The sequence below is a fragment of the Neltuma alba genome, unplaced genomic scaffold (assembly GCF_004799145.2).
Source record: "Neltuma alba isolate B1F8T4 unplaced genomic scaffold, ASM479914v2 tig00010386_pilon, whole genome shotgun sequence".
In the NCBI taxonomy this organism is placed as follows: Eukaryota; Viridiplantae; Streptophyta; class Magnoliopsida; order Fabales; family Fabaceae; genus Neltuma; species Neltuma alba.
Window position 1 is genome coordinate 280,723 of NW_021635289.1, and position 13,839 is coordinate 294,561.

At 34.4% G+C, this 13,839-nt stretch overlaps 2 protein-coding genes across 2 annotated transcripts; one reads left to right on the plus strand and one right to left on the minus strand.

Moving 5' to 3' along the window:
- Positions 1-3,223: 3,223 nt before the first annotated feature.
- On the plus strand, positions 3,224-5,554 carry LOC114756318 (pentatricopeptide repeat-containing protein At2g13600-like). The gene has a single exon (XM_028945260.1). It carries the CDS (start codon positions 3,261-3,263, stop codon positions 5,376-5,378), a length of 2,118 nt encoding a protein of 705 aa, XP_028801093.1. The 5' UTR covers positions 3,224-3,260; the 3' UTR covers positions 5,379-5,554.
- A 6,587-nt stretch (positions 5,555-12,141) lies between these two features.
- Positions 12,142-13,395, minus strand: LOC114756309 (UPF0481 protein At3g47200-like). The gene has a single exon (XM_028945248.1). It carries the CDS (start codon positions 13,393-13,395, stop codon positions 12,142-12,144), a length of 1,254 nt encoding a protein of 417 aa, XP_028801081.1.
- Positions 13,396-13,839: the final 444 nt, after the last annotated feature.

The following is a 13,839-nucleotide window of genomic DNA, read 5'->3' on the forward strand; positions in this document are numbered from 1 at the left end:
TTAATTCTTCGTTAAAATATAATAACTTTTCAACTTTATCCATATTTAATATACACATCTTTTAAAAAAATAACTACCTATACTATAATAAATTAAAAACAATATAACACATTCATAGTAAAAATGTAATAAAATGATTTATAAATATGAACCCAAAAAAATTTTCTCTCTCTACTCTATAAATAGGATAAGAGGATTATAATATACATACACTCAAGAAGAAAACTTTCACGAATTGGCAAAAAATGTTTTCTTTACAAAATTTTGAACATTTTTATGTATTAGGCACAAAGCAGTGAAAGCACCAGTATATTCGTGGCCCTCGAATTACGCCAGCATATTCATAGCCTTCGAGCTGTGCCTCTATATTCAAAGCCTTCGAATTGTGCCTATTATTCATGGCCTCCATGTTATGCTTATTATTCGTGGCCTCTGAGCTGCGTCTATTATTCATAACCTTAATATTGCCCTATTATTCATTTTATGTTGATTCCTCTGATAAAACCAATTTTTAGAAAAGTAATGATATTTGCATCACTATTCCTTTTTTGCGGAAAAGGATTTATTTTATTGAATGTTTTATTTAAGTTGAACTTATGATGATTTTCTTCTATTTATATTTTTTGTGCAGGCATGTTTATATCAATGACAATGCTATTTTTCTTTATTGAAAAAGTCTCATACTTTGTAAAGATTGGTTGATTAATTTCCGGGAAGTCGAACATTTAAAAAGACATGTTGAATTTTTTTTCCCCCCACAAAGATTCATGAAATTAAAGTGTCACTTGATATTAATAAAATAGATCTTACCAATTATAGATAGGAAAATAGTAAATTAAAAAGGCACCTTATGCTTTGGTCACACTTTAGTATATTTGGGGTATAACAAATCAAATTAATTGAAAAAGTCTTATATTAAGTATAAAGATAAATATGATTTTCCCATGCATGTCATTTATATCATAGCGTATTCATGAAAGGTATTTTAATGTAGTCATGAAAATAATTAAATAATTCGAGCATTTACAAATAAAACATTTTCCTCTGAAAGTATTTACAAAGAAAGGGTATAAATAAAATAAAAACATTTTGGGAAAATGACAGTAAAATACCATGTGAATTTTAAAAAAACAAATAAGGCACCTGAATAAACAAAATGACAAAGAAGGCATCAGGTACCAATTTGGAATTTTGATTTTTGACCTAAAGACCGAATTGCCCTTATTATGTTTGAAAACTGAGGAGATAGAGAAAGGTAGAAACCGCCTCCTCCCGACGAAAGCAATCCCCCCACGCGGCGAAAGAGAAACTGCCCCCACTTGGCGAAACCAATCCACCTACTCGATGAAACTAATCCCTCCCCTCAACAAAACCGAATCCCCCTACTCGACGAAACCAATCCCTCCACTCAACGAAACCGAACCCCCCCACTCCATGAAACTAAATCCAAGCTCCTCCAGTCACTGAAAAAGGTTCTCCGATTTGCAAGGGGATTTGTATATAAGAGGATTTGCAAACTATTTTTAGGAAATGTAAAGCTGCCTGATTTTCAAGTATTGTTAAATCATTTGCCCAGAATGTTACTACACGTATAACGAGATTTATAACTCGCGAAGTGAATTTGACCACTTCTTCGAGGGGTTTGACAACCTGTTTTGAGGGGCAGTGCAACTTTTCTCTACAAAAATATAATTCCATCCTGAATTTAACAAAACATATAGTGGGATTTACAATTTTCACAGTGAGTGTTACTACATTTTCAATGGGATTTGTAACCTTTTGTGAGGGGCTGGCCAATGTTTCTGTCAAAAACAAAACAATTCCACGCTGAATTTTACAAAACACATAGTGGGAATAACAACTTTCACAGTGAGATGTACTACTTCTTCAATGGGTTTTGCAACCTTTTGTGAGGAGGTGGGCAACTTTTCTGTCAAAAAAAAAATAATTCCACGCTGAATTTTACAAAACATATAGTGGGAATAACAACTTTCACAGTGAGATTTACTACTTTTTCAACGGGTTTTGCAATCTTTTGTGAGGGGCTGGGCAACGTTTCTATCAAAAACAAAACAATTTCGCACTGAATTTTACAAAATACATATTGGGAATAACAAATTTCACAGTGATATTTATTACTTCTTCAATGGGTTTTGCAACCTTTTGTGAGGGGGGGTAAATTCTCTATAAAAAACAATACAATTTCACGCTGAATTTTACAAAACACATAGTGGTATTTACAACTTTCATAGTGAGAGTTACTACTTTGTGTAATGTAATGCACCATTCACGAAACAATATTTGCCAAAAACTAACAGCCATATAACAGCAGATACATTACATATATTCAAATGACTGCACTGAAGTACATCAAAGTAAACATTAAACCATTAACTTTCATACTAACTACATGTGTAATGGAATGTACTATTCACGTAACAGTATTTATCCAAAAACCAGTAGCCATATGACGGCAGATACATTACATATATTCAAATGACTGCACTCTACTCTTGCGACGGTTACCAATTTCACCGACAGCACGTTACTCCTGCGACAACGATAATGTAATTTCGGAGAACCTTTTTCAGTGACTAGAGGAACTTGGATTTAGTTTCGCCGAGTGGGAGGATTGGTTTCTCCAAGTGGGGGGATTCGGTTTCACTAGCTGAGTGGAGGGATTGGTTTCATCGAGTGGGGGGATTCGGTTTCGCCAAGTGGGGGGATTGCTTTCGCCGAGAGGTGACGATTTTTCCCTTTCTCCATCTCCTCAGTTTTCAAACATAATAAGGGCAATTCGGTCATTAGGTCAAAAATCAAAATTCCAAATTGGTACCCAATGCCTTATTTGTCTTTTTGAAATTCACATGGTATTTTACTGTCATTTTCCCAAACATTTTCCTATGAGAGCTTCCATAAAGCACATGAACTCCTTCCATAAAGCACATGAACTCTAGTCAAAATGGCAAGTCCAAGGAGTATTTGGGTAAGAACAAAGTTATGGTTTTAAAAGTATTTTTAAGGTATATAAGATAAATATGTAGATGAATTTGTCCTGATTTGTTAAAAAATAATTCGAAAACCATTTCTAAAGTAAGCCAAACACTCCCTAGAATCAATTGACTATGAAACCCCTTCCCCACTCACTTGCATATAATCACTTATTCAGTTATTTGTTATGAAGACTTTGGGTAGCACCGTGTCGGACCTGGCCTTGCGGTAGACAAACATAGAAAGCTTGCTTTCTGGAAAATTATGGAATGGGTAGACATGGTTTTGTTAAACAATTGGTCGGTGACCTCTCTTTCCTCGACTCCTCACCCTTTGCAAAGCTTTTGGAATCTTGTATCCGATCAAAATCTGGACTTGACACGCGTCGCATTCATGCTCGAGTCATTAAGACCCAGTTTTCCTCAGAAATCTTCGTCCAGAATAGGCTCATTGATGCCTATGGGAAATGCGGTTGTTTAGATGATGCGCTCAAGCTGTTTGATCATATGCCCCAAAGGAACACTTTTAGTTGGAACGCCATTTTGAGTGCATTGACAAAGTCTGGTAATCTTGATGAGGCTGCAAGGATCTTTAAGTCAATGCCGGAGTCTGACCAGTGCTCGTGGAATGCCATGGTATCAGGCTTTGCCCAGCATGATCGCTTTGATGAAGCTCTGAAACTTTTTGTTGGCATGCACGGTGAGAATTTTGTACTGAACGAGTATTCCTTCGGCAGCGCTCTTAGTGCCTGTGCAGGGTTAGCGGATTTGCATATGGGTGTACAAATCCATGCTCTGATTTCAAAATCTCATTTCTCGTTTGATGTTTACATGGGTTCTGCTCTTGTTGACATGTATGGTAAATGTGGGATGGTGGTCTGTGCTCAGAAAGCTTTCGATGGCATGGTGGAACGGAATATAGTTTCTTGGAACAGTTTGATCACATGCTACGAGCAAAATGGTCCTGCAAGTCAGTCCATTCAGGTTTTTGCAAGGATGATGAACAATGGGATTGAACCAGATGAAATTACTCTGGCCAGTGTAGTCAGTGCTTGCGCCAGCCTGTCGGCGATTAAGGAAGGTTTGCAAATTCATGCTCGTGCGATGAAATGTGATAAATTTAGGGAGGACCTTGTGTTGGGTAATGCATTGGTTGATATGTATGCCAAATGCAGTAGAGTAAATGAAGCCAGATTGGTATTTGATAGGATGCCACACAGGAACGTAGTGTCTGAAACATCAATGGTCAGTGGATATGCAAAGGCAGCAAGTGTGAAAGCGGCCAGATTGATGTTTTCAAATATGACAGAGAGGAATGTGGTCTCCTGGAATGCACTCATTGCAGGTTACACACAAAATGGAGAGAATGAAGAGGCTGTAAAATTATTCCTCCTCTTAAAAAGGGAATCCATTTGGCCAACCCATTACACCTTTGGAAATCTACTTAATGCATGTGCTAATCTTTCTGACCTGAAGCTGGGTAAACAGGCTCATGCTCACATTATAAAGCATGGGCTTCGATTCGTGTCTATAGGAGAGCCAGATATTTTTGTGGGAAATTCTCTCATTGACATGTACCTAAAATGTGGATTGATTGAAGATGGGTATGCAGTTTTTGAGCGCATGGTAGAAAGGGATAATGTGTCATGGAATGCCATGATTGTGGGATACGCACAAAATGGTCATGGCATAGAGGCTCTTGAAATTTTCAACAAAATGTTGGTTTCTGGAGAAAAACCAGATCATGTAACGATGATAGGAGTTCTATGTGCTTGTAGCCATGCTGGTCTGGTTGAAGAAGGGCGGCATTATTTTCATACAATGAGAACCAAGCATGGTTTAGAACCGTTGAAGGATCATTATACATGCATGGTCGACTTACTAGGTCGGGCTGGTTGCCTTGATGAAGCCAAAAATTTGATAGAGGCAATGCCATTGCAGCCTGATTCTGTTGTATGGGGATCTCTACTTGCTGCTTGTAAGGTTCATGGCAACATTACATTAGGGAAGTATGTAGCAGAAAAGCTCTTAGAGATTGATCCTCTGAACTCAGGACCTTATGTTCTGCTTTCCAATATGTATGCTGAGCTTGGTAGATGGAAAGATGTTGTGAGAGTAAGGAAACTGATGAGACAACGAGGAGTAATCAAGCAGCCTGGTTGCAGTTGGATTGAAATTCAGAGTCATGTGCATGTTTTCATGGCAAAAGATAAGAGACATCCTCAGAAAAAGGACATATATTCAGTGTTAAAAATTCTCTTGGAACAGATGAAGCGAGCTGGCTATGTGCCAGCTATTGATAATGACGATTCCATTGAGGAGGAAGGTGACTTTGAACTAATCTTGCACTGTGAAACGGAAATGCCTTTAGATGCTGCAATGGGATGAAATATCTAACTAATTTGATTATGGCTTAAGGGAATCAATTCTCAATCAGCCTTTCTGTTCATGTGAGTTGGAAGAAGACCAGCCATTAATAATCTCAACTTTTCAAGGTACACAAATCAGTAGCTGTTGAACTCTGAGCAGACTCTTCTAGTTACTGCAGGTTTCATTTTTTTTTGGGGGGGGGGGGGGGGGAGAACCAGCTTTCTTGCAGTTACACACTTGATTTGGTGATATGATCATGTCCTCAGTCTGGTTGCCAGGACAACCAGTCAAAAACAATCATGAGTCTTTGGCATCTCTTGCGTATGCAAGCACATGGCTGCTCCGGGATTTTTTTGTTTTTTTTCCCCCAAGGGAATACTGAGGTATCTGCGCTGACAATGATTCTCATATTGTCTTCAAAGTGCTGTATTTCTATCATTTGATATAAACTCTCCTTTAATTGGCTGATTTCAGTTGCCAGACATGTACTCCAGGCGTAATACAAAGGTATTTCTTGACGGTGATTATTCATCTTCTCCGTTTCTTGCATTTGAAAATTTGAAAGTAATTATTACTAAAGAAGATATATATTGTGGCATTCAAGATAATGAAATAGGGTTAAGCTGAATCCTGACTTATTATTGATCCCAGTTTAGGTAATTATAAGTCAGGATTCAGCATTTGGGGATGTGCATTTCAAAATTTATATATGCGCATTAAAAATAATTTTGCATTAGATCCAAGAGATTAAAAAAATAAAATTGACAAGCTAGTAATATGCTACAGAGTGAAACATGTCTTCTGTTTTTTCTTGCCATTATTTCACGGATATCATCACAATATTATTAAATTTTACATTATGTAATGATGAAATTGGTCCTAAATTTTGAAACAGTTAAAAGGTTGGTCCATCTAGTTATTGACGGTGCTGACTTTTACAAACGGAGTTAACTTTGCTAAGGTGGCATAAATAATAATGAGTTACATTTTTTGACTAAATGAGCTGGCGTTTTAAATTAGAATTAGCAGATAAAAAAATATTATGAGAAAGAAAAAGGAGGCATAGAAGAGATGGACAAAGGCGGAAGACAGTTGAGATCGAAGAAAGGAACTGACGGAGGAGAGAGTGGAGATCAACCAACAATGTATACGTGTAATCAACATGAAGACTATTTTAAAAATAAATAAATAAATATAAAAAAATAAAGTGAAGTATAATTTTATATTTAGGATCGAATTGATTTTTCAACTTGTTCTTATATTTAGAATAAAAAATAATAATTTTATCAGTAAAAGGGTATCAGGTACTTTGATATTAATATTGCACAACATGCCAACATGTCACGTGTTAAGTTCCAAATGCTAGTACTAAAGAAAGGAATGGGCATGAGGAGAGTCTGATAAAGAAATGCAAATTAAAAATACACCAAATTCACCTCTTTCTGGTTGTGTTTTTATTTCTAGCAACCCTATCACATCATATGAAAGAAACACAAACAAACTTGTCAAGAACAGAGAGGTTCAAATAATATGAAACTTCTCAGCATACATATACAATTCTCAACTCTTTTAATCACCAATGCATGAGGACGTGTATGGAGAGAAAGAGGCGAATCAGACGACCGCAGGAAAAAAAAAAAGGTCGGAGGGTTTGGTCACATAAGCATATTCTCAGTTTGCTTCTATAATGTTCAGTTTGGGTCGGGGATGCTGTCTCATGATAAAAACAAGGAGAAAAAGAAGGAGTTTTATAAAGAGTTCAAAGTCAAATAAAAAGGGTTCTTCTTTTCCAACATGTTGAGATTGATCCCGAAAAAGACAGGGAAAATCTGATGCTTACGGAGAAATTGAGGAAAAAGTCTTGCTTACTCATTTGTTTCTCCAAGAAGTGGGCTCGTCAGTGCTCATCACAGTGATGAGTACCATGATACGTATTGTTGTAATGAAATCTAAATCACTGAAATATAATTTTAATGTTCTACATTAAAAATTTTCAACTAATGATTTTTTAATGAAAATTTATTTTTTAAAAAACCTTACAGTTAAGATATTGCATTTATTTTGGATTATGTACCTATTAAAAGAAAATATTTTTAAAAAACAAAAATATTAAACATTAAATCTTGGCTCCCTATATTAAATTTAAATGGTTAAGATTCGATAAGTATCATGATGTGCTAATTACTGTGATGAGTACTACAATTGATTCCCTGATGGTAATAGTCATGTTAATAATAATGTGCGTTCATCATGTTACATAAATTTGTTTGAATATTTCTTTAGTTTCTCTTATTTGGTCGGTTTGTTATGGTTGAAGAGTTCAGGTTATAGCTGGCCAAAGGAAAAAAAATAGTTCAGGTTATCAATTTTGGTTTGTTTTTAATAAATCGTTTGTGAGCACCATTTCTTGTGTTTGGAGGTTGATGTTTTGAGATTTATAGTGAGCCCTCTTGTCCTATTTATGATACTCCTCCAGTCCTAAATGTAAGATCCTTATACACACTAGTATAAGGGTCTTACATTTAGGACCGGAGGAGTATAACACTTCCGATATATTTTAATGCATATATAAAAAAAAAAAAAGACAAAATAGTAAGGTATCCCCCTACTAGACAGCAATAATTCATGTCTCCCTATGACTAGTTTGGAAATTCAATAAAAGAAATATTTTTTACATTTTATGAAATGAAATTTCTCTTATATATTTATTTCATGCTATTCAAAATCATTTCTCTCATTAAAAACAACATCCACATCAAAACTAGTTATTTCAAAAATTATAATATACATTCAATAATTATGAATCAGTTAAAAATTAAAAATAAATGAAAAATTGAAATCATAAAAAGCCTTTGTGATAGTCACTAAATCATTCTACCGTACAAAAAATATAAAGAAAAATAATAATGTTAAATAATTTCTATGCACACAAATGGGTGGGTGTGGATGGCCAAGGTTGGGCTTATCTTCGCCCGACCCAATAACAATTGCATATTTTAGCTTGTTTTTTAGTTATAGATATGATAAAGGGAAAATGACAAATAAAGAAGGTGGAATTCATGAAATTCCAGTTTGGGAAGCTAAGAAAATGTAAGGACAGAGGGGAAAGTCCTTCCCAAATTGGAATTTTGAAATTCAGTGAAATGACAAAAATGCCCTTTGTCTTCTTTTTTTTTAAAAAAAAACTCAGCCCCTCACCGGCCGCCGACCGCCGGCAGCCAACAGCCGCCGCAGGCCAACGGTGTGGTGGCTGCCGGTGGAGTTTTTTTTGTAACAGTGTTTTTTTTTTGTATGGGAGAATATTGCAAGAAATGGTGGGGGTGGGATTTGATCCCACAACCTCTTGGTCATTTGGGCCAACAAAACGATAGATAACCATTGGGCCATCAAAGACTTGTTAACTTTATAATGCAAACAAAAATATAAGTTGACTCTTTTACTGTGACTTCAGCCCGTGACAACAATTTACCTGAGGATGACAAGTCTTAACTGAGAAATAACAAGTCTAAATTTGATATTAACAAAGCAACTTTTCCTGATACATAACAAGAAATAGCATGTACATTAATTAAAAATGGAAATAATTTATTTGAAAATGACTCGTCTTTATTGGAAAATGACACGTTTAAACGTGAGATTAACAATATGCCTTTTTCCTGATACATAACAAGAAGTAGCATGTACATTAATTAAAAATGACAATAATTTATTTGAAAATGACACATCTTTACTGAAAAATAACAAGTCTAAACTTGAGATTAATAATGTGTCTTCTCCTGACACATAATCTAAACATGAGAATACATAATCTAAATTTGAGATTAATAATGTGTCTTCACTGGAAAATGACACGTCTTTTTGTTGGAACCCCCTCTTTTTTTTTAATTAAAAAATGGGTTAGTTGTCCAATAAAAAGTAACAATAATAGCAGTATTAGTTGTCTTCTCCTGATTCATTTTCCAGTGAAGACACATTGTTAATCTCAAATTTAGATTATGTATTCTCATGTTTAGATTATGTGTCAGGAGAAGACACATTATTAATCTCAAGTTTAGACTTGTTATTTTTCAGTAAAGATGTGTCATTTTCAAATAAATTATTGTCATTTTTAATTAATGTACATGCTACTTCTTGTTATGTATCAGGAAAAAGCATATTGTTAATCTCACGTTTAAACGTGTCATTTTCCAATAAAGACGAGTCATTTTCAAATAAATTATTTCCATTTTTAATTAATGTACATGCTATTTCTTGTTATGTATCAGGAAAAGTTGCTTTGTTAATATCAAATTTAGACTTGTTATTTCTCAGTTAAGACTTGTCATCCTCAGGTAAATTGTTGTCACGGGCTGAAGTCACAGTAAAAGAGTCAACTTATATTTTTGTTTGCATTATAAAGTTAACAAGTCTTTGATGGCCCAATGGTTATCTATCGTTTTGTTGGCCCAAATGACCAATAGGTTATGGGATCAAATCCCACCCCCACCATTTCTTGCAATATTCTCCCATACAAAAAAAAAAACACTGTTACAAAAAAAACTCCACCGGCAGCCAGCACACCGGCTGCTGGCTGTCGGCCGCCGGTGAGGGGCTGAGTTTTTTTTTTTAAAAAAAAGACAAAGGGCATTTTTATCATTTCACTGAATTTCAAAATTTCAATTTGGGAAGGACTTCCCTCTCTGTCCTTACATTTCCTTAACTTCCCAAACTGGAATTTCATGAATTCCACCTTCTTTATCTGTCATTTTCCCTATAATAAATGGGGATTATAGATTTTAATTGCAGATATTATTTGCCAGAAATATGTGTTAGTCTAGGATTTATTTTTTAGCATACATAGAAAGTTATGCATGAACTATTTGTTTTGCGATACTTAATGTTTTGGCCAACTAAAGAAAAATCGTTATAAATAATAATTGCAAAATTTAGTTTGACTTTGTATGTGAAAATAAATACTTATACTAGGGTTTTAAAATATTTTTCAGGTATCGATAAATCATGGATTCACTTGCTTGAATAAAATAATCAAGAATATTCAGAAGGATTAGAAATTGGATAAAAGTGTCTCCAACATCCTAACTTTTTCTATAATACATTCAGTACCTTGATCTTATTTTAAAAAATTAAAATACTGAATACATTAAAAATAAGATTGGGGTACTAGATAGGAAAGGAAAAAAGATAAAGATAAAGGATAAGATGCGCACACTAAAAAAAGAATGTTAGATATTACTTTACCCTTACAAAATGGTTAGATTAATGCAATCTTAAATGGAAGATAACTTGTCCATGCTTTAGGTGTCATTGATGAGGTGGCCCATAAAAAAGACTGCTGTGAAAAAGCATTTGGCGTAATTACCCTCGGCAGATGAGTCAGGAAAATATGCATACCCACTCTATCATTTATTAAAAGATCTAAATAATTGCATTGGCAAAAAAATCCAAATAATCAACCGAATTGCGTGGTTTAAAAATTGTTAAAATTAATTAAAATTAATAAATTTGTATTTTTAAATATATCCTAATTTATAAGTAGATAAATAAGATAGAGTAGTAATGATAAAATGATGAAAAAAGATTAATTAAGAGTAAAATTAGTAAAAGCATATTTAATTTTGTAAAAAAGGACAAAGGGATTCAAAAAATTTGGATCTACTAAAAATAAATGGAGAGAGTGGTTCATCCATTTGGTCTATAATACTTCTAGATGAAAAGCCAATAGCCTTGTAATCTGATTGCACGAAAACTTTTTTGTAAGTATAAGTGAGGGATTGCTGGTTTAATTTCATTTGTAATCCTAGAATGTTAGTGTTTGTGCCTCTCTAATTAAAAAATATATCTAGGTAAAAGGTTATCTGGTGCTTTGATATTTATGTTTGTCTTCAACCGTTAATGCAAGACTTTTTATGATTCCTACTCCACACAAAAAAAAAAAAAAAATTAAAATGCATACAGCTTTGATGTTGTGGATTATAAGTAATTTTCTACATTTTGACACAATGCAGGCAGATGGGTACAGCGCCTTCTTCATCTTTCAGAGGAACGCATAAAATTAAAGTATTCGAAGACTTTAATTAGCAGCATATCCCATGAGGTATTTCTTGAGAGAAGGGTTTTCACAGTAAATAAAAAAGAATTGTATAGTGGTTCGTAAATGATAGATTTAAACTTGTAAATTATACTGGAGAAAATCTCGTAAGGTTTCAGGGCTAGGACATATATAGTCGCCAGTGGATAGAGTTGAATCTAAGATAATTTGCTGCCTGAAATGTCTCCATCCCTTAACTATTTACAGGTCCAGCTCTATCAGTTTTTTGTTCTCCATTTTGTGTTCAAAGCTGTATTTGGCGTCTTTAGTGGTTTATTCATAAAGCCATTTTTAGTTGGAAAAAAAAAATTCAAGCTTCACTTACTCTTTGTGATTGTGAACATTCAAAATTAGTGTAAACATTTTTATAAACAAACCTTTGAACGTGGTTATGCTTAAACTCAGACTACCACTTTATTTTACTAATTAAGAAAATTTGTAAAGGAATCTAAAATTGGTCAACACCAAATTCACCTCTTTCTGAGCGTGTTTTTATTTCTAACAACCCCATGACATCAAAAGAAAGAAACACAAACAAACTAGTCAAGAACAGACATGTACTCCAAGAATATTAAACTTCTTAATATATATACACACAATTCTCAACTTGAAAGCATATAGTCATTAATCAGTAATCCTTCTCAACATCAAATCTTCAAGCATATAGTCATTAATCAGTAATCCTTCTCAACATCAAATCTTCTCAACAGAAACTACTTGGAGGACAGAAAATATGGTTTGAATAATAGATAGAATGAGGAGCAAAATTCCAGTTACTGAGATAGCAACTTGCCACGGCGTGCTGCAATAATCCCTTCTCAAATTTGCCTTCCACTTGTGCCAAGGATTTTGACAAATCCTATTCAACCTTTTGCAAATATCAAGGTAGTCAGAACTGAAATCCATTACAATGGCATCTTTCCATAGGCCATTAACTAGGGCAGCTACATTATTAGCATCACCTAAATAGTTGCGTATTATTTTCCTGTGAATAAGGATATTCACATCTTTACTTGTGCTGATCAGGCAATCCAACATAATGACATAGTCAGCAATGTATGAAGCATAAGGATAATGACACTGTTCTAAAGCTATCATATTACGAAACAAAATTTCGGTTTTATCTTCCACCAAGATCTCTGGGACTTCAAGAACACACCTAGAAATTTTCAAGTCAAGTAAACACCTGCTTTTGCTTGCCTTTAATTGCACTCCAGCTTCTTGTAAGTCACTTGCAGTATATAAAAGAATATGGTCTCTAGCCTCTAGAGATGAATGCCTTGACGTTGTAGGTCCTGTTCTTGGTAAGTGAAAGAATCTAATAAGATCTGTGAAGTGCTTAATCTTAACATTAGAATTAGGCTTTAACTTTTGCAAGTTAAAGTATTCAAAGAAGTTATATGTGAGCTCAAGAAATGGTCGGATGTTATCACAAAGATTCACAGGGAATGCTTTCTCATATAGATCTTCTAGGAAGAAAAATGGAAGTTGATTCTCAAGTAAAAGCAAATCCATCCTTACAGCAACCCTCAGCCATGGCTGTGACAGCTTAGCATCATTACGCATCACATGATCTTCATAGAAGCCCTTGAAGAGTTCAATTATGAAACCAGCATCCACTAACATGAGTTTCACAAGTTCCTTCCTAGAAAGTTTGATGTTTTCCGAGTAAGAAGCACGAACTTTTGGCTCTAAATGTCTTACATAACTAACCAAATCATTCAAACTTGTCATAGCCTGTTGTGTGAATCTTTTGAACAAGATTTGCTTGTGAGTTTCCATGTCAAACAACCTCACATCACCATAATGAATTGGACCAATAGAAACAGCTTTTGGAATGTAAGCCTCTTCTTTTAAATGACGAATTGTATGAGGCACCCTATAGATACAACATGTAGGTGAGAAGAGACCATTTTCGTTTTGTTGAATCATTTCTTTAATGTCCATGATCACCTCAACTTCCACCTATATATATATATATATATAAAGTTTCAGTTAAAGAAAGCGTTTAGCAATTCCATAAGCATATATATAGCAATAACTGAAACTAAACAAAGCTAAAGAGAACCCAAACATGTTTATGAAGGAGATCTTCATCACAGTATATGATATGCTTACCTGTTCAAAATGATTGTAGGATGAATCTGCAGAATAAGGTGTGAGGGGAAGTTGCTGCATTTCTTCTGCAATATTCTCAGAGGCTAAGTGTTTCTGCTTCATATATAACAGCCAATTTTTATTCTTGAAAAGAGCCTTACTTCACAATGTGGAGATCACTAGGATATCCTTCTTATATTGGGGGAAAAGAAACTGATGACTGTATATATAAAGGATGAACAGTCAAATGGGTTAAAGAGATAGATGCTAAAAATAAAGAAGTAAAGAACAGAA